The sequence below is a fragment of the Prinia subflava genome, chromosome 3 (genome assembly GCF_021018805.1).
Source record: "Prinia subflava isolate CZ2003 ecotype Zambia chromosome 3, Cam_Psub_1.2, whole genome shotgun sequence".
NCBI lineage: Eukaryota > Metazoa > Chordata > Aves > Passeriformes > Cisticolidae > Prinia > Prinia subflava.
Genome location: NC_086249.1, coordinates 59922776 through 59942890, shown reverse-complemented (window position 1 = coordinate 59942890; position 20115 = coordinate 59922776). Strand labels below are relative to the sequence as shown.

General features: G+C 45.6%; 1 protein-coding gene across 5 annotated transcripts; it reads left to right on the top strand.

Annotated features, from left to right (window-relative positions):
- The first annotated feature begins 13133 nt into the window (after nt 1–13133).
- SPRY2 (sprouty RTK signaling antagonist 2) lies at nt 13134–19914 on the top strand. 5 transcript variants are annotated; one of them, XM_063392289.1, is made up of 2 exons: nt 13134–14162; nt 18139–19914. In XM_063392289.1, the coding sequence occupies exon 2, from the start codon at nt 18190–18192 to the stop codon at nt 19123–19125; it is 936 nt and encodes a 311-aa protein (XP_063248359.1). In that variant the 5' UTR covers nt 13134–14162; nt 18139–18189; the 3' UTR covers nt 19126–19914. The 5 variants fall into 5 exon arrangements, with proteins under 5 accessions (XP_063248359.1, XP_063248364.1, XP_063248362.1 ...); XM_063392294.1 differs by lacking the exon at nt 13134–14162 and adding an exon at nt 14322–14341; XM_063392292.1 differs by lacking the exon at nt 13134–14162 and adding an exon at nt 14366–14773.
- Nucleotides 19915–20115: the final 201 nt, after the last annotated feature.

The following is a 20115-nucleotide window of genomic DNA, read 5'->3' as shown; positions in this document are numbered from 1 at the left end:
GCAGCTCACTGGACCACTGCAAATAGTCATTTACTAAAGAAAAATATTACCATGTATTAGCATTTGTTAAAGGAGAAGCAAAGCCTTACTTAATGTTCATTGAATCATTAATAAATAGGTTACCTATATCAATAACATAAGAACATCCAAAAAAACAGCTAGAATGAAGCTAGAATGAAAAACAGAAGTCATAGAATATCAACACACAGACTAGGTACGATTCCCATGGGAAAAAAACAAAACAAAACAAAAAACAAAAGCAACCCTCAAAAAAACAAGCAAACAAAAAAACCACCAAAAATGAACATGAAATAGCTGGAAAAAAAAAATCCAATCTGAAAATAAGAATAATATAGAGCTATTTCTCTCTTCTCTATCAATGATACCCTAAATATGTCTTTTTCCCTATTTTTTGTAGCTTATGTAACAAGAAGCAGTGTACTTAGGCTAGACATAAGTATAAAGGCAGAATCGTGCAGACTAGCTATGCTTTCTGTTTCTTTCTCAAAACCCTTGTTTCTGAAAAACAGAATGAGGGGGGGAAAAATCTTAAATGGCTTATTATTTATTACACCTAACAAAAGCAGTGCCACTGAAGGTGCTGAAATAGTGTCAGTGCCTTGGTGTGCTAATCCATCAAAGGGAGGAAGGAGTGGCTGCCCTGGTGCCAGCAGAGGGAGCATAGAGCATTGCTTTTTGTGGGCTTCAAACCTTCAAGGGGAGCTTTGTCCTTTCCTGTTCCAAATTTTCCCTCCAGTAAAATGTTTTTGAAACCTAATGATCGCACATTCCGTGCTAAAAGCGCCTTTTTCTGCATCACAAATACAGCTGTGAAGTAACCCAGGTGTCAGGTTGCTGTAGGATAATCAGCTTCTAGCATCTGGAACAGCAAGGTATACACAGGCAGGGAATTTCACCAAGACCTAAGATGTCCCAGGGCATGGTGGCTAAGTTGTGTAACAAAATTGTATCTTCAAATCCCCCCCACTTAGCGGCACAACACGTGCTCAAGCACAGCAGCCACTGCACCGAAGGGAGATGCTGCTCTACAAAGGGCATGTTTGTGCACATCTGCATGTCCAACACACCTGTGCCAGCCCGGCTACGGAAGGGGTGTGACCTAGGCGTTTGGAGAATTAATTAGCTAATGAGCCTTATCTTCCTGTCGTTATTCAGGTGAAACTTCCATGTGTCTGAAGGCAGGGAACTGCAGAACTTCTGAGGATGAAACACGTGCTGTCTGCGCTCCTTGCGCAGCTGACAACAGCAGGGCCTGCTCACCCCCTGACTCCAGACGGAGAAAAAATGTGTGTTAAGCCCTTCCACGCATTAGAAGAGCCGCACAAAGGACTCCAGAAAACTTAAAGACAGAGTCAATTAAGGCCTTTTCTTTTCCTCGGGATTCTCATTATTGGATTCTCACAAAATTGGATACCACTTTACCATGCCTTCAAAGGAACTCCTGTTAAAGCAAACAGAAGCACTCAGCATCTTGCAGGTTTTATTCCCAACTAAAAAGCTCATTGCAAAATGTAGGAGACAGACATATCCCTTGGATCCCTGACCCTCCTGAAAAGAGTCTGGAACCATAAAGCTTCCAGAATCAGATTTTCAGAAGTTGAAGCCTAAGGTTGTAGAGGATCTTCTCATGCACAGTTACAATTGCATATGTATAACTGGCTTTTGTACATACAAACGGAGCCTGTACGCTAGTGTACGGCTCAAAGGAATGCAGCTATACAAAAACACACATGAGGCTCACTTTTTGTTTTATGAGGTGAATTAAGTGAAGGGGGAAGAAGAAGGTGATGGGAAAAAGATGAAATTTAGACCTCATCAAAGTCAAGGGTAGTTTTCCTACAGACTTCAAAAGATTCAAAACTTCATCTGTTACATTTATGTCCTACTGAACCCAGAGATATGCTCAGAAACAGGTTTCAACCTCAATTCTTTTGGCAGCCCAACTTCTTCCTGGTTGAATGGTGGAAGCACTGACAAGAATCTCAAAAGAAAATTTTACTGTGATCTAAATCAGTAGTTCCCAACTTTTTCAGGCTGTCTGGGCAAATACCTCCTTTAAGGAGCCAGTGAGAGCCCTCTACCCCAGCAGTTACGACTCACACAGCCAAAGCTAGAGTGCTCATGGAGTTCTCCATTGGGCTGGCATGCAAACTAGCACCATGTTTCCCAGAAACTGTGAATTTGCAATTCATTCCCAAGCTGCTCCTGCAGCTACCCCTAGGAGTAGGTTACAAGCTGGACAAATTGAGTTTGCAGGCTGTATTTAGCCTATACCTTGCAGAGTGAGTGTTTTTCCTCCAAGTTCACACTGTTTACACTGATCTGACTAAGGACCATTAACTGTCTTTCAACAGTGGCTTACATTTTTCTTTTAGGAAGAGGAGTGGGGGGAAATGTGAGAAAAGGTTCCTCTCCTGTTGGTCAAATTTAACCTTGGTCTATGCAAGCCCAACATTGCTGACACTGCTGGACTTACGAACTTAGTAAAATCCTGGACACACTAAACTTGATGGCAGAACTCCCTTTGACTTTATTAGAGTCTGGATTTCACAACAAGGGTTCAGGGAGTGTGACTGCAAGACTGAGGCAAAGGCAAAGGCAAAGTAAAAGCAAGAACAGTTTCCTCACTGTAATCCAGAGAAAATGCATGGTTCTCCAGGGCAATAAGGCAAGCAATAAAAATACAAATAAATATATAAATAAATTAAATGGATCCCCTCTTCAGATGGTTACTAGTTCTTGGCGCTTTTTTCTCCCATCGTTTCATCTACGGACACCTGTCCAGCTGCACTTTCTTCACACTTGACTGCCCAGTTAAGCTTCTCTGTCAGCCTTGCTGTCACTCCTCTTTCAGCACATGTCAGCTTTCCTGCCATCTTGATGTCACTTTTTCTTATGGCAGGATTCACGGCCTAAGCTCACAGATCTGTTTGTACATCGGAAGAAAAATATTTATCATACTTTCTTCTCATCCCCCATTAAAAATGAGCTTAGCTAAGTAGGAAAAGCCTGTCAGGAAAGTACTGACATTGAGTTTCTCTACCAGTAGTGTTCCAAAACCCTGGATTTTTTTCTTCTGCCTACTCAAAGAGATGGGAAGAATTGAGGAGTGAAGAATTCAGCTCTGCTAGATATAAGCATACATATTCTGTAATGGCTTTTCAAGTGCTCTTCTACATGTAGGTCAGTGAACAGCAGAGGTTTTGGTCCTAATTATTGTTTGGTTGGAGGATTCTTTTTCTCCACTGATGTAATGGTGGCTAAGGAATCATTTTGCACTGCTGGGCAAAGGCAATAACAAACTTGTTAACTGGGCATTTTTATACTGCTCCCCAGGACAAGAGACACACCTCAAAGCCCCCAAGGTGGCAGGTTCCAAAATGCCATTCATTTTAACAGCAAAATATTGCTATATTCACTGTGTGAGCAGACTTTAGGTTACTTGGTATAATGTGACATATGAGAATATGTAATTCTTGGTCACAGTAAAGGAAAGTAAGAAAACAGGTTTTTACAGCAAAAGCTTTCCATCATGGGTTCCCTTTGCAGGACATGGATAACCTCTGACTTCCATATGGTGCTGGATTCTCAGAGGATGAAAGTGAGCAATGGTAAATCACCCCAGATGAGTATCTCCTCCTCAACATAATAAGCAGTTTAAGTATCCGGCTGCAAAAGTGTTCTAGGAAGTTGCCAAACAGGAAGGAGATCCTTGCCTGGAGTAATTTGCAAGCTAAAGGCTGGATCCTACCAAAGCATCTGGTCTGAGGTTTTGAACACCTTTTACTCCCATAAGATTTCAAAAGATATTTAGGAGGGCCATGTCTTACAGCACGCTGTAAGTTTTGGCTAAAATTGCTTGTAAACTAGTCTCAGGCACTTAGCAAGTCTGTGTTACCTTAGCCTTTAAACTACACCAGAAATGTGCTGTGGATAGATGAACTGAAACTACACCCACAAAGAGACAAAATTATATTAACAAACATATCATATTGCAAGTGAAAGACAGACAGTAACAATACTCAAAAAATTTTCAAAATATGCAAATCTTCCTTCCCATGGCCTGACCTACTGGTGCAATGCAATGGATGGGTTAATGTCATGGACTGAACTGTGCAGATCAGAGACTTAAACTTGCTGCCACACACCTCTCTTCTCATGACCATTTTTTTCAATTAAATACCCTCTGTCCACCCTTAAGGCAACAGTGGTATTATTTATATCTTGTTAATAGGTGTCAGGATAAAGAAATATGAATATATGTCCTAAGTTATGTAAGGAGAATTTAATGCTCCTGCACATTAGCTAGTTCTTTCTTTTTCGCCTTGATTTTCACAGACCCCAAACTTCCACAAAACTTTGATTTTCTCCTTACTTCATCTTTCGGCTTTTCTGTCAGGTGTTTTTTTTAAGAGTTACATTTCTGGCTAGAGTACAATGCTTTAGTCACAGTGTACAGACATTGCAGAACATTGCAAATAATATTTGACCCCTGCTTTTTATTTCTTAAGTGTATCATCGTCAGTTCCAAGCACTGAATATATTGGCAGAATTAGGCATTGCTAAACGGCAAAACTAAGTCTAACAGATCTGAATTTTAGTTAGTTAGCAAGCACTAACTACCTCGTGTGATGGCAGGAAATGACAGCTCCAAGGCTGAAATCAGATCCAGGCAGGTGGGCTCCTAAAGCGGGTTGCTGCAAACACAATTGCTGGCCCGTGTGGATCCAGCTGCAGCAACAGAGCCTGAGGTTGCAGAGGCCTTAGGAAAAAAATCTGTATTTGTATTTAAAATTTAATGCATCCAACACATTATTATGCACACACATCGTATATGATGTATCATGCATGGTGATGCATCAATACTGCCCGCATCAGATAGGTGAGGGCACTAAGTACAGAGCTACAGGCTTGCCTACGATGAGATGCATCAGTAATTCCCAGGTTCGAGGTTTTGTTCCCTAAATAAATTGACGGGCTAAGTCCATGATACCTTTTTGAACTCCAGGATACAGAGTTCCTGTGAAACAGAAGAATTGGAGTGAAAAGCTGTTCCTTACAACCCACGCAGATCACTTCCCTTGCTGTAAGGAAGACAAGGGATCAGTTGCCCCGGTCATTCGAGCAGATGCAGAAAACAGTGGAAATGAGGAGATAAAAAGTCAAAGCCCAAGGATTGGCCGATAGAGAAAGAAGTGTTGTAATTGCTAAATCACCCAAACTGCTTTGCCAAACATTGACATGCTTGATTTCCTGTGCTTAAATAATTTTTAGGCTTAAAAAAAAGGGGGGGAGGGGGGAGGGGAAGTGCAGAAAAATAACCAGCTGTTCCTTGTATAGTGCAGGAAACATGTATGATTTATTGCTTTATGGTTATTTTTGAAGGGGCTGCCTGTGGCAGGCGGAGTGCCGGAGAAGTCACTGAGGCCTGTCCACTTGAAGGGCTCAAACCGTTTCCTGAACAGCCCTTCTTCACTCGTCACCTCCGACAGCTCCCATTGACAACGTGTGACCGGGGCCCCGGAGTGTTTTAAAGCCGCGGGGGGCCGGGGCGGACAATGGGGCTGTCAATTACCTTTTCCCCCGTTGTGAAAGGGGCCGGCGAACAATGTGCGGGCGGCGGGGGGGCTGTGCCGCCGCTCCTGGCCCGCCGCCCCCGCCGCGCCCGGCCCCAGCCCCGCGGGACAAGGTGCAGGCCGTGCCGCCCGGCCGGCCCCGAGAGCCGGCGCTGGCGGGCACCGGCTGCACCACATCCCCATCCGCATCCCCATCCTCATCCCTATCCCCATCCCTATCCCCATCCCCATCCCCGCTCCCCATCCCCATCCCGGCTCCCCATCCCGCGCCCGCGGGGGAACGCCCAGGCTGCGCTACCTAGATTGTGCCTTTAAAAACTTCCTGTGTGCCTTGACGGCTTGCTGAGAGGACTGTCCATCATACAGGCGCTTTGTCTGGCAGTCACTGCCATTTGAATTTGACTGACTGAGGAAGCCCGAGTTATTTGTAAAGAACAACAAGGCTTTTCATTCATAATTTCAGTGGGGGGACAGGGTGCTAATGACTGAGCTTGAATAACCAGGGAATGCGGTATTCAAGGCAGGAAGAAGCCCAACTGGCTGCCAAATGAGAGGAAGGGAGGGGAGGGGGATGTAGGTGAAAGTGCTTGTGTGAAAAGGCAAACAATGAAATCGGGATCACACGCATGTATACAAATACAAATCAGGTTCTTAAAAGGTGAGACAGGCAAAGACAGAAGCAGGAAGGAGAGCGGAGGAAATTCCCGTTTCTATTTCATTGACTTGCCCTCAGAACCAGCTACTGCAATGCTAAATCCGAGAGGGTCTCAGCAGAAGGCAGCTCTCTTCCCTCCTGCCGCTCTCTCACCACAGAGAAAATGCTTTCCCTCTCCTAGTCCTTTTTACTGCAGAAAAAATCCTTGGGTTTGAAGTTGGGCTGAATGAAGATTTTGCCTTTGCAGCTTAAGCTCCAGCTTCCACCAAACTTGAAAGTACTACTACTAGCCCGGGCTGTGGCCCAGCATCTACTATCTGTACATATAATTTTACATACTGACCGTCTAATTTAGACATATATTTACATATATTCTCTAACTCTGAAAAATCTTTGTCTTCACAGAAGTCAAACTTTACCTGATGCAAAAACTATTCAAATAATTAAAGATTATTGCCTTTATATCTATTGTCTACATTGGGATTTTGAATAAGGCGTTAACAGAAATTTCCTTAGCTGAAACGGATTTTATAGAGCCATAATTTGTGTCCCTGTGGAGAAAACAAAGCTACGGAGCTAAGAAAGAAAATGGAAATTGAACAGCACATACTTTGGAAAACACAAGTGCTTTGACACAATGTAAACCATCAGAACTGGATATAATTCATGCCAATTTGAATTGTGTTGTGAGTAAGCAACAATAAGAAAACTTAAAATATGTTAAACAGTTTAAACACTTAACCTCAAGAATGAAGGAAGTTTTCCAGTGGGCTTATTTTGCAAGCTTGTTCTGTCAGATGCAGTGGATTTATTGTCTATGTTCGTAACGCAATTTCCAATGCTTCCTTTAACTTTCATTAGTTAGAACACCATGCTAGGAGCTGCTCTGGACAGCTGGAGTCTCTCCCTGGCCTGGAGCACATAAGACTTTCACTCAGGCTCCAGAAGGAGTCGGGGGTTTATTTAGGAGGAACAGCTCCAAGATTCAGCTTCTCTGTTAATTTCTGCCTTTGTATCTGTTTTGAAAGTAATAGACCTACTTAAAATACAGGAACAGATGATTACAAAACCACAAATGAGATAGGAGTAAGTACACTAGATGCAGAAATGGAAGTTTAGAGGAACTCTTTAATCAAGGGGTGGGAGTGGATGCTCCTGCAGAGATAACCTTGTTTAGATAATAAAACATTTCGTCCTCTTCCCTCTCAAAGTAAGATAATTGTTAACAGTTCATACTTTTTTAACATGTTCCAGTTCTATCAGACACAGATTCTGAAATTTTGTTTGTGCAGAAAGGCTCTGGAGGTCAGAAGGAAATTAACACCCTGGGCCTCCATGGGAAGCAGCATGTACACAGAACAGAGTCTAGACTGGGACCTGAGAGTCCTGGTTCTTGCTTTTGAGATAAATTACCTCTCTCTTTCTTCCATGTTTTTTCTCACCTCTAAAATGGGCAGTGACATCTCCTAAAAACTAGTTTGAGATCTGTGGAGAAAAATGTGTTAGAATATCCAGCATTTTAAATATTGGCATTGATATTTCTGCTATAATCAGGAAAAAAAAGACAGCACAGATCTGACAGCAGGATCAGGGTATTTCACAATTTTTAATTTTTTAAAAATTGATTTAATCCTGTAAACAGTATTTCATTTTTATTGTGTTCTGATTTTCAGACAAGTGATGGGGAAGCACCAGTTTTTATTTTCCTTTTTGTGCAAAATTTATTAGTCCCCAGGAAATTATTCTGTTCTGCATACATCACCTCTGCTTTCAGGATGTGCTTGTATGTATTCAGATGAGCACAAGTCTTTCACAACTGAGGAAAACAAAAATAATCTTAGTAAATAGAATAAGCATGATACTTTTTAATATTTGCTCAGTCTGCTTCCTTTTGTTTGCAGCAAAATCTGTAAGTCTGACTTGCACAAACGCCTTGACTGACTTTCAAGATTTCTGTTACCTGTTGCTAATCTCTAGGAGTAAGTTTTGAACTCCAGCCTCCAATGCAGAAAAATACTTTATGTTCTGGGAGCAGAGTGGCCATCACAGCATGGAGGTCCCTGCAGGCTATCTCGCAGTTCTGAGAAGAGGAGGCTTCTTCCAACTCCACGGCTTGCAGTACCCAAGATATTCATTTACCTTTCTACTACATAGTTTAGAGCCAGTTCAGGTATCTCTACATCAGTGGTTTTCTAACTGTGATCTGTGAATTCCTATGGACCACTTCTAAATGGGAGGTCTCATAATTTACAATTTTCTAAAAAGTCTGTGCTTCCCTTATGGTTTTTTTTTTCTCTTCTAAAGCATAGAAAAAGTCTAGACTGAAGAAATTTGAAAACTACTTATCACATCTCTACTGCTGCAAACCACAGTAGAGATGTGATTAGTCTCTTCATAAAACCGTCTTTCAGATTTCCCATAACTTCTAACATTGACCTCTTCCATTTCTTCTGTGTGACTTTAATCTCAGGACAACACATAAATGCCTGCATCCTGCTACAAAATATTTTGGGAATTCCAAAACTAGCACTTATTAACATTTTAATAGGCAATCAGTTGATTTTGCATAAAATTCTAGTATAGTCAAGCCCAGTGTTATCTAGCCTCTAACTGAATGAATCTAGAAAGTGCAGTGTTTCAAACACTAACAGACAAGGCCTTTCTGTGCTGTCATTCTCATGATTACTTCTACCAAAGAAATCAAAAATATTAGGAGGAATACCCTACCAAAAGCCAAACACCATATACACCATAAAAAACCTGCTATAATACCACCTTAGCAAATAAACTTCGTTTAGCCCCAGTCCACACCAAATTGTCCCAACTATGAACATTTGGTCTCAAGGTACTTGAGAAGTGAGAATTAATAATAAAATGCACTGTATAAGCTAGAAAAGTTTATAAAGTTGAATTAAAAAGAAAAAATGCTGATTTTATCGAGGACACAAATATAACCAAATAACATTGAATGACACATCAAAGAGCATACTAGCTTTATTAGAACAATTTACATACAAAAGCCCCACATTATATTACAAGTACTAAATGTATGTATCCTTCAGTATAATTTCAGAAGGATCAGGAAAGGGATTGGTTTATTCTTTAAGATTAGATAAGTATATTTGGTATTCAACAAGAACATATCCTTCTGGCAACTGTCCCTCTGTATACTGGGGCAATCACCAGATGGGATAAAGTTACACAGAATCTGGCCTATATTGCCTTTAAGGAAGGTGTCTATCCTGAGCTAGATCTGAAAATAGTAGTTTAATCAGAGAAGATCTGGGCATCACTAAAAGCAGGAGACTAAATCTCTGAGCATCTGCAGAGCTTGTGCATTCCCACCCAGAGTGGCAGGTATCAGTTCTTTCATATACAACAGTGCTGGTCCTTGTCCCACCACACTGGGGTCCTAGAATGCAATGTTCATTTTCCCCCTCTTCTCAGGGGAAAGAATTCCAGGATTTCCTTCAGGTAAACTACAACAAAAAATGCAAACACAAAACTAGCAGGACTGAGTCAAGGACCTAATTTTCATTATAAATACATCCAGCTGTTTATAGTGTAGTGTGTTTGACTTCTCTGTTTCTCTCTATGATTTATCTAAGCAGCCTTATCTGAGAACCTCAATGAAATATCAGTAGGCAAAAAAGCTTTACACTTTTTAAAAACTGTACAATTCCTTCATGTACTTTAGCTTACTCAGAGTTACAAACATGGAAGATAATCAATTAAAGGTTTAAGCTTTGATGGAACTTCTGGGCATTAGAAGCAATATGCAGCCAAACTTAGTCCTTTTAGGATATGCAGAATCAATATTCCCATAGCACTGTAATAATTCATGATATAATGCATGAAATGTTCTCCAAGTCAGCAAAGTACTGTGCTTTCATTCCCTTGCAGGAAGAATTCCTTATGAATGAACTTCCCTCCCTTTTCAAAGTAAAGGGGGAAACCACTTGTTTTCAGGTCCTGGTCTGAAAATCGAATCAAGTAAAAACTTGTGGGACAATGTCAGGATGAAGCAGAAAAGTTTCAGCTATTTCAGATGGATGTGTGTCATGTCATGCACTTTTCAAATGTATGTGCCCTATTTTTCACCTGAAGCCACTGGAATTGCTACTATTCAAATATATCATGAACATACAACACCTATACACATATAAATATACTTGTATGTTGGTGTGTACACAAATATATATACATATATAAATATAACAGTTACATTTCTCTGCTGAGAATAAACTCTAGAACTTCATCTCAAAAACCAAGGTTTGCTTGGGCTAAGAGAAAAAAAAATCATGCAGTGGTTAGAGCAAACCACTAGGGGAAACATAATCACATGCATCCAGCCACTCTCCACGACAAGAAATGTGAGTGAAATGTGAGTAATATATGCAATCCTCCAAAAGCTGGTTCCAAGGTACCATCAGATTAAAAATCTGAGAAATCCGTGTCGAGGTTCCAACATGAACACACACAAGCACCAAAAAGAGCACACTTAGTTTTTGCAGATTTGTGCACCGTTTATTGTTTACCTTTGTGCCAGTTAGCGCACAAATCTCTGCAAGTGTTAGGCTTCTCTTTCAAAGTCATTAGTTCCAGGATGCTGTATTCTTGGGGGGGTTGCTGCCTTTATTTTTGGTGCCTTTTTTTTTTTTTTTTTTTTTTTTTTTTTTTTAACTGTAAGACATTGATGCCTCACCATTTTGCACACATGACTGGCTCTGTGAATAAAAATAGCTTCACAGTTTTCAGATCTGTCTTTGCGACTACTCTCTGTATTAAGTGCATACACCTGTAGTTGAGAACTGGTGTGGAAATTGATGATTGCGCTACTGACCGATAGATTTAAAAATGGTGTTATGAACTTTACAGTTTAAAACACTATTTATGTACTCAATATAAACGATGATAAATAATTAACAGACCTTTTCCATGCGTATAGCTTTGCACAAAAAGTTCTTAACCTATTTTTGACTTTGCCCTGTGAGAGGAAGTGATTTTTGTCTTTCTGCAGTGAGGGGAATAGTGTGTTTTCTGTTTCCCGGGTATTTTAACCCATACTTGTCTCTCACAGCTGAACACCGTGGATGGCCTTGCTGACACAGAGCGCGCAGCCTGCTCACAGGGCACATCTCCGAGGATGCTCATGTCGCCGCCCGGCGCATCCTGACGCAGACGCCAGGCCGCTGGGTGCCCGTCCGGCGGGGAAGCTCAGGGCAGGCCCGCCGCTCCCTCCGGTGCTGCCCGGCGCCGGGGCTGCTGCCCCGCGGAGCCGCCCGCAGCCGCCGCCCCCCGCCCCGGCGCCGCGCTCCCTCTGGCGGGGAGAGCGGCCGCGCCGCCGCCGCTCCCCGAGCCCCGAGGGCAACTCAGCCCCACCGGGCTGCGCCTCCAGCCGAGGGGCAGCCCCGGCCCCGGCGGCAGAGCGCTCCGGCTGCGGGGCCGGGGCGCGAACAGGGTGGGGAGGGGACGGAGGGCCGGGCAGCAGCAGTTCTGTGCGGGCTAGGGTGATACGGAACCCGCTTGAAAGGAAAGAAGCGAGATCCGTTTAACTCCGGCTGACCTTATTGTCACCCAAGTATGGAAACTAGTTTGCAGGTTCAGCATATTACTGTGGAAGAACGGATACTTGCGTATGAAACCACGAAAACCCGAAGGCCGTCCATGTGAGAGACAGCCCTCCTTATTTACACGTTTTTATGGGGAATGACCACCCCCTCCGCAGAGCGGTGACCAGCAGGTGTAGGAGAGGAAGTGCCTGAGAAATCTCCTCGAGTAGTAGAGGGCTGGCTGGGGCTTTGCACCGAGGGCTGTCCAAGTGAATAGCGCAGCGATTACTGCCTTACACACAGTGCGTATTTTCAGCAGTGCCACACGTGACACGGGAACATTCGTTCTCGGTGCATGCCTGCCTGGGGACAGGGGTGTGCCGACAGATACGTGCCGGCGCAAGATGCCCGCGTAAAACCAGCCACAGTGGCCCCGTCAGTGCTTCCAGCGCGTACCAAAGGGACCGACCGAGCGGTGGCCGTGTCAGGAAACTCCCAGAAAACAAACAGTCACGTTCGCGAGCTGCTCGCAGACCGTGTCCCCCGCACGATCGGCAACTGACTAAAATGAAGCTGGAGGGGCTCGGGGGAGGGGGGGTTTAAACTTATTAGAAAAAACCCCACACCTCCAGCCCCCCCGCACAGGCGAGGGGACCCCTCTGGGGCCAGGGACGCGGCGCACCCCGCGGGCAGGAGCCCGAGGCGCCGGGACCTGCCGCCCGCTCCGCCCCGCTCCGCGCCCCGCGCCCAGCTCCGCGCCCCGCGCCCCGCTCCGCGCTCCCGCCCGGGCACGGGGGCGCCCTCCGCGCCGCCTAATCGCATTAATCCGCGGGACAATGCCCCAAGTAATCACCCTTCCTGCTCCCTGCGCGGCCGGCGACCGGCGGCTGGAAAGGGCGAAGGGGGGAGGGGAGGGGCAGAAAGTGCAAACTTTTATTCCACTCGGTTAAGAAAAACGGGTGGGATGCAAGGGGGGAGCGCTTGGACACGGGTCTCCCGAACGCCCGCAGCGGCGGGGAGAGCGCGCCTTCCTCCCCGCGAGAAGCGAGTGCCCCTCGGTTTCCCTGCAAATCTATTGCCGCCTGCCTCTGAGTAAATACACGAGCACAAAAGCAACCCCGAGCGGCGTGAGACGGCGCACGGAGCAGCCTCCCGTGAGCACAGGCTGCGGCGAGGCCCCGGGAGCGCGGCTGCCGCTGGCCCCGCGCAGCGCGGGGAGCGCCGCGGACGGGCCGGGGCCGGGGCCGGGGCCGGGGCCGGGGCCGGGGCCGGGGCCGGGGCCGGGGCCGGGGCCGGGGCCGGGGCCGGGGCCGGGGCCGGGGCCGGGGCCGGGGCCGGGGCCGGGGCGGCCGGGCTGGCTCGGCGGCGGCAGCGCTGCCCCTTTGAATGCCTCCCGCAGCTCGGAGTGCTGGCAGGGCGCTGGGAGCGCCAGTGAATGTAGCCCCGCAGAGCCAATGAGCTGGGACCGGATGCGATATATCCTCTGGGACAACAACTGCTCTGTTCCTCCTCAGATCCACATGACGCCATTTACTGCTGCTTTTGCAGAGAGATCACCCTACCTCCTCCGGAAAGAAAAAGAGAGAGAGAGGGAGAGAGAGAGCGAGCAGAAAAACGCCGAGCCCCTACAGCTCAGATCTCAAATCTTCCTCCTCCTCCTCCACCTCCTCCAAACACACAACAACAACCACCACCACAAATCCGCTGCGCTCCCTAAACACCCCCCCGATTGCAAACCACAGAACTGCCTGCAACACACGCTCGCAGAGGGAGCGAGAAAGCTAAGAGGGAGAGAGGGGAGAGGAGCCTGCAGCCAGCAGCTTCTCAGCAGAACGGCTACATTGCACAAGCTGCTTTTTTGGAGGAGCTCAGTGGAAGAAAGCTCTGGGATTTTATTTTAGATCCACTTTATTTTGTTTTCTTTGGCTTTTCCCTTTCCTCTTGATCAATTTGCAACAGCAACAAAAAAGTGACTTGGTACTGGCGATTCGGCCTCCTGTTCATTGAGGAAAAAAAGGAAAGTGTAAGACTGTGATCTCTTTTGAGGAGCAAAGAAAACCCACCCCGATTCGGAGACGTGTTTTGATTATTATTATAACATATACACGCACACACGTATTTATAATCGATCTGGGGAGAGGCACCTAACTTTGCTCCGGACTTCTTTTTTTTTTTTTTTTTTTTTTTTTTTTTTTTTTTTTTTTAACATGGTGATCATTCTTACTCTAATTCGCAAGTTGGACTAAAGCAGAATTTGGAAAAGAAATTTTTTTTTTTGCTCTAGGGCTGGATTTATTTGCAAACCGCAGGAAGAAGAAAATACGAGAGAGAGGGGTTTGGTGCAGCGCCGCGATCACGGTGAGAGCCTTTTCCTTCTTTGCAAAACAAGCTTTTCAGTAACCTCCTCCCCCCCCTCCCCTCCTTGGTTGCTCCAAGAAAACTCGTAGAAATGTTTGAGGCCGATCCCTTTTCCATTCGTACAGGTTCTCCCTCTCCCCCCCTTCCCTTCTCCTTCCTTTCTCAGAGAGGAGCTGGAGGTGGGATTTCGGAGCGGTTTCTCTCCGGGGAGGGGTGGGGGAGCTCCGTGGGGTTTGCGGGCTGCGCCGCGTTTGTGCCCCGCCGGAGCGCCCGGGGGTGCGGAAGGCTGCGCGGGGGGCGCAGGGCTGCGCGGGCGCCCCGGAATGCCCGCGGGGGCTGCGAGCTGCTGGGGGTGCGCTTGAAGGAGCCACAGCTCCGGCGTGTTCCCGCTGCTGCGGGGAGCCGGGCACGGGAGGTCCTGCGCGCTCCTGCCTGGCCGGGCACGCGTGGGTTTCCGACAAGCCCCGGGGGAGGCGAAGGGAGGGCGCAGCGGGCTTGGCGAGCGTCGGGGCTGTTTGTCCCCCGGTCTTGGGGGAGAAGGAGCAACCCGCCTTTCAGTGCGTGATTTATGCCTGTCTGTAGTGGCGTCAGAAGATCCGTGCGATTCGGAAGTGAGTGTGCGTCTGGTACAAATATATATATGTGTGTGTGTGTGTATGCTCAGATGTTTCTCCTGTGATGAAATTAATTCGATCTGTAACACGAGGAAACCTTCCCTAGGTTCTTCTATGCAGAGGGCATGTGTGGAGGGGAAGGAAAAGCCATAAATTTTACTTCTTTTTTCTTTTTTTTTTTTTTCCCTGTGGGCTTACTTCGTGACAACCCCCTTCCCCCATTATAAAAAAAAAAAAAAAAAAAAAAAGGCAAAAAAAAGCGCTGCTGGTGTTTTCAGCAAGCTATTTGTGTGTCACTTTGCCCCACCCCGATGGTAAAGTCCCTTTTGCCCTAATCCAGAGTCTGATCACACACTCGGCCCTTAATGGGGGTTTCAAAGCACTTTGAAAGAAGAGGAGGTGGTTGGTGTGCATGCGGTGGGAATGGGGGTGGGGGTGCCTTGCACAGGCTCCGGCCACGGAACAGAAATTCACGAGCAGAGGACTTCTCTCCCTTAGGCTTCGCCCTTCCCCGGCCAGCGGTACACGGGTTTTTTCCATAGCACTCAAGAAGCCCCTCGCGTTTTAAACCTCCCCAAGTGTGCCGAACGCGAAACCCGTCCCCCTCCCTCACCCTTTTGCCAAGCCCAGCTAAGAAAAGTTAGCAATCCTGGCACTTGAGCTCGGTGAGAGTGGACTTTGGCTCTTAGAAGTGGGGAATCGTGTTATCGCACACATGCACACACAAAAAGGCAAATCTGCTTCTCTTGCTCTTGGCGGATGCAAAGGGGAGAAGTACTAGGTCAGAGGAGGGAGACGTGCACTCCCGTAAGGATTTTCAGGCAAATGTAGGTTTGCAAATAAATGTGCTGGTTCTTTGCATCCTGTCCTGTTAGCGGATCTATCAAGGGGAGAAAAAACAGAGGAGCACCCGGCTCGGCCCGATGCCCCACTGGAAATGCCTCCTGGGTCCCTCCGGGCTGGGGCGGAGCGGGGCGGGCTGAAGGTCAGGCAATTTGCAGAATATGCGTAAAATAAGAGGAGCTTTTCCAGCGGCTGGCTTTGTGAAGTTGAATGGGTGCTTAGGGCAAGGCGAGAGGAGGTAATCTGCCTTTTGCCCAGCTGTCCCGGAGGTGTTGTCTGAACCGTCTGCAGGGCGCCTGGCACTTCCCGGGAGGGGAAGCTCCTTTAGCATCTCCGGGGGGAGGGCAGGGGGGAAGAGTTAAAAGGAGACATGGGTTTGACTTTCTGATAAAGGCGGCTGAAGCAGCCCCCTCCCACCTCCCAGCCAGGAGGATGTCTCCTGGTTATCTCCAGGTTGTCTGCACTCTCCGGCGGGCGAGGGGCTGTCGCCTCCCACCTGCTGCGCGCCCCCCCGCCCGAGATGGAGCCGGGGGCGGGGAGGGAGCGGAGAGCGGAGGCTGCTCTTGCAGCTCCCACCTTGGCGTCTGAGGGGGGCTCCGCCACCGAGCCCGGGGTCGTCTGAAGCGCCTTCAGGTCAGGGTCAGCTTTACTTTTGCAGTGGGTTGTCATTTCTGGAGAGGCGGGGGTTGATCCGGCGTACGCTCCAGGCTGACTGGGGCTGGTGGAAACCTGGTCGTGGAGGAGAGATAGGATTGCCAATTATTCTCAAGAGTGGGAAAGCATTTTATTTTCCATTATTTTTTATCTCCAGATAGTTTCAGAGGAGTTGAACGTCTGCTTAGACTGTTGGTTGAAACTTTTGGTGTGGCAGAGGTTTTAATTTGGAGGGAAAAAAAAAGAAAAAAAAAAGCAAAAAAAAAGCAAAAGCATAAGCAATGCTTCAAGCCAAGACTTTTTTTTTTTTTTTGGCGGGGGTGGGTAGGCAGGGAGGAGAAATGAACACCGTAACATACATTCTCTGTCTAAAACCAGGATTTGGCAATATTTAAAATAATGGTCACTCTAAAAGGTTGCATATTTGTCTATATGTATGTGTTCATTGATTTATTTTTAACAAAAAATGCTTGAAGAAGGGGAGCCAGGAGTTAAAAGGTTAAATGTTTTGCATTAGTGTTAGAATAAAGACAGTGCCTTGAGATACTCTTTGTTAAACTGTTTGGCTATATTTTATTATACTGCAGTACAGTATTATTGTTGGTAACTGATGTGTACAGAGTAACACTATGGTGCTCCTTCTAGGTATAATTGGAGACATTGTGTGGTCCCTGTAAGAAGTTTGGTTCCTGCTTGGGTTTTAATTGTAAAATATTGTTCTGGATTTTTGTATAGGTAATTGGATTTTGGAGCCACTTCAAAATGTGATAAAGGCAAAACAAATATTAACTAATTTAGAGGGCAGTACTTGAAACCTGTGCATATTTGAGTGTGGAAGTTATTTACAAGTTCTCATCTTCTGTGTCTTTTATTGGATTTTCATTTAAATTCTGAAATCTGCATTTCTACTTTGCAGTTAACGGTCCTTTCAAGTAATATTCACAATCAAGTAGACTTCTTGGATGCTGGCATTATTTGATTATGTTATGCATGTCTCTATCCCACAAGCCATTCTTGATAATATTTACAATTTGAAATGTAGTCTATGGAATTTTTTATACATTAAAAAAAAAAAACCAAAACCCAAAAACAAACCCTTAAACAACTGTGGTAGCATTGCTTTTGTAGTATTGAGCCTTAAAATAATAATGGCAGTGGTATACACCAGTATGACACACACTAAAATACTGGAGAGAGATATTTTTACTTGTGCTGTCGAAGTTTTTGGTAGCACTAACTCATTTAATGTCTAACCTCAAACATTTTATTGCTATTTAGTGTTTTTCTTGGGACCGTTTGTATTAAACTAAAATTTCCTATTTACATCATGTAGAGTTTAATGTGTACAGAGACTAGCCTACCAAAATATTATCCGATTTTAAACAAAATTGGAGAATTATATGTCTGTCATCAGCAGGTCATATTACACTTGCTAAATACTTGCAGGATAATTTGGTGGTTTTTTGGTTTTTTTTTTAGTATAAGGTTTTCAGTAGCCTGATGTGAAAAGAAGTGTCACTTCAAGTGGCTGAAATGTAATCACTTAAAGGCCTTGGTCTAACCAGAAGATGGCCTGGGAAGCCTCAGTTAGCAGGAGTAATAGCTAGGCTTTCCAGAGGCACAAGTTAAGCTGCATGGTCCTAGGAAAGAATCCCCTTAAGCTCTCCACAGTAGTAGGCAGAAGGGGCCAGGGGAAGTGCACTCAGCTGACTGGTGCCTGTGCTTGTCCCAGATGTGACTCCTTTTTTTAATGGCTGATGCGTTACTTGATTGTCTGCGGTACTGTGGGGTCCTGCAGGCTTGAAAGGCTGCCGGAGAGAGCATGAGATGTGTTGCAATAGTGAATCCTCTCTTTGTTGCTCCAGGATTTCAGATGTGTTCTAAGCCTGGCGGGGTGAGCAAGCTTCTGGGCCCTGATGGAGACTCAGCACGGCAGCGGGTCGCAGCCCTTGCTACAGGCTCGGCGTGACAGTGGGAGACCGCACGGGGAGCCCGACCTGCGGGATGTCCTGATGCAGCAGGTTCACGTCTTGTCCTTGGACCAGATCAGAGCCATCCGAAACACGAATGAGTACACAGAGGGACCTACGGTGGCTCCACGGCCGGGGGTCAAGTCTTCTCCTCGGGTAACAACCCAACCCAAAAATGAAAGGCCCCATGGCTTGCCTGAGCATCGTCATTTTAGCCGGATCCAGCACACGCAAACGCACGCGTCTCCTCGAGCCCCTCTGTCGCGATCCATCAGCACAGTCAGCACAGGTTCACGGAGCAGTACGAGGACAAGTACGAGCAGTAATTCGTCAGAACAAAGACTTCTAGCATCATCCTCGGGGCCGCTTGCTGATGGGATAGTCCGAATGCAGCCCAAGTCTGAGCTCAAGTCGAGTGAGCTGAAGCCACTGAGCAAAGAAGACTTGGGAGCACACAGCTACAGGTGTGAGGACTGTGGAAAGTGTAAGTGTAAGGAATGCACTTATCCAAGGACCCTCCCCTCCTGCTGGATCTGTGACAAGCAGTGTCTTTGCTCAGCCCAGAACGTAGTTGATTACGGGACTTGCGTTTGCTGTGTAAAGGGCCTCTTCTATCACTGCTCTAATGACGACGAGGACAACTGTGCTGACAACCCCTGCTCCTGCAGTCAGTCACATTGCTGCACTAGGTGGTCTGCCATGGGTGTAGTGTCCCTCTTTCTGCCTTGCTTGTGGTGTTACCTACCAGCCAAGGGTTGCCTTAAGTTGTGCCAGGGCTGTTACGACCGGGTAAATCGGCCTGGGTGCCGCTGTAAACACTCCAACACCGTTTGCTGCAAAGTTCCCAGCGTACCCCCCAGGAACTTTGAAAAGCCAACATAGCATCACTAGCCAGAAATACTAAAGTAACAAGGATTATTATTTTAACGTACATGTGCAACCAACTAAGCAGCTATGGTCTTGGCACTGTAGTAGAAGGGTTGGGGATGTACTTTGCTGTTTGCAGTGAAATGCTTTTCTGTGTGTGTGCCATCTTAACTGATACGCTTGTTAGAAACCAGTTAGTGGCATACAGGGGAAAAAGAAGGGATGCAGTACATTGTGACCCACATATTACATAAGCTAAAGCAACACAGACACTCCTAGGCAACTCTATTGTTTGTGAATAGTACTTGCAAAATTTGTAAATTAGCAAATGACTCCTTTTTTTTTCATTGTTTTCTGCCAGAGATAATGTGCTATATTTTTGTATATACAATAATATTTTCAACTGTGAAAAGTAAGTGCTGTCGTAAGACATGGCACAGTCACAAAATATTATACTAATATGTTGTACATTCGGAAGAATGTGAATCAATCAGTATGTTTTTAGATTGTATTTTGTCTTATGGAAACCTTCTATTACAAGACTTTGATTTCCCTTTGGACTTCATGTATATTGTACAGTTACAGTAAAATTCAGCCTTTATTTTCTAATTTTTTCAACATATTGTTTAGTGTAAAGAATATTTATTTGAAGTTTTATTATTTTATAAAAAGAAATATTTATTTTAAGAGGCATCTTACAAATGTCACCCCTTTTTATGAGGACGTCATAGTTGCTGCAAACAAGGGGTGAACGATGCATATGTTCACTATAAAATAGAAAATATATTAACGTTTGAAATTAAACTGGGCTACTTGTCATTTTTTCCCCCCATTTATTGAGTTGGGAGAATTGATACTTCCAACTGCAAACTTCACAGTGCTATAGTCACTGTGAGCCTAATGTGAAACCAAAATGAGATTTTTAAGTGTATTCTTTTGTTCTTGTTTACTACTTCACTTGAAAACAATGCAGGATTTTTGCTCCTTTCCTTTGCACAAATGTCC

Coding starts and splice junctions, on each gene's coding strand:
- SPRY2 (XM_063392289.1), top strand. CDS start 18,190: ATGGAGACTCAGCACGGCAGCGGGTCGCAGCCCTTGCTACAGGCTCGG.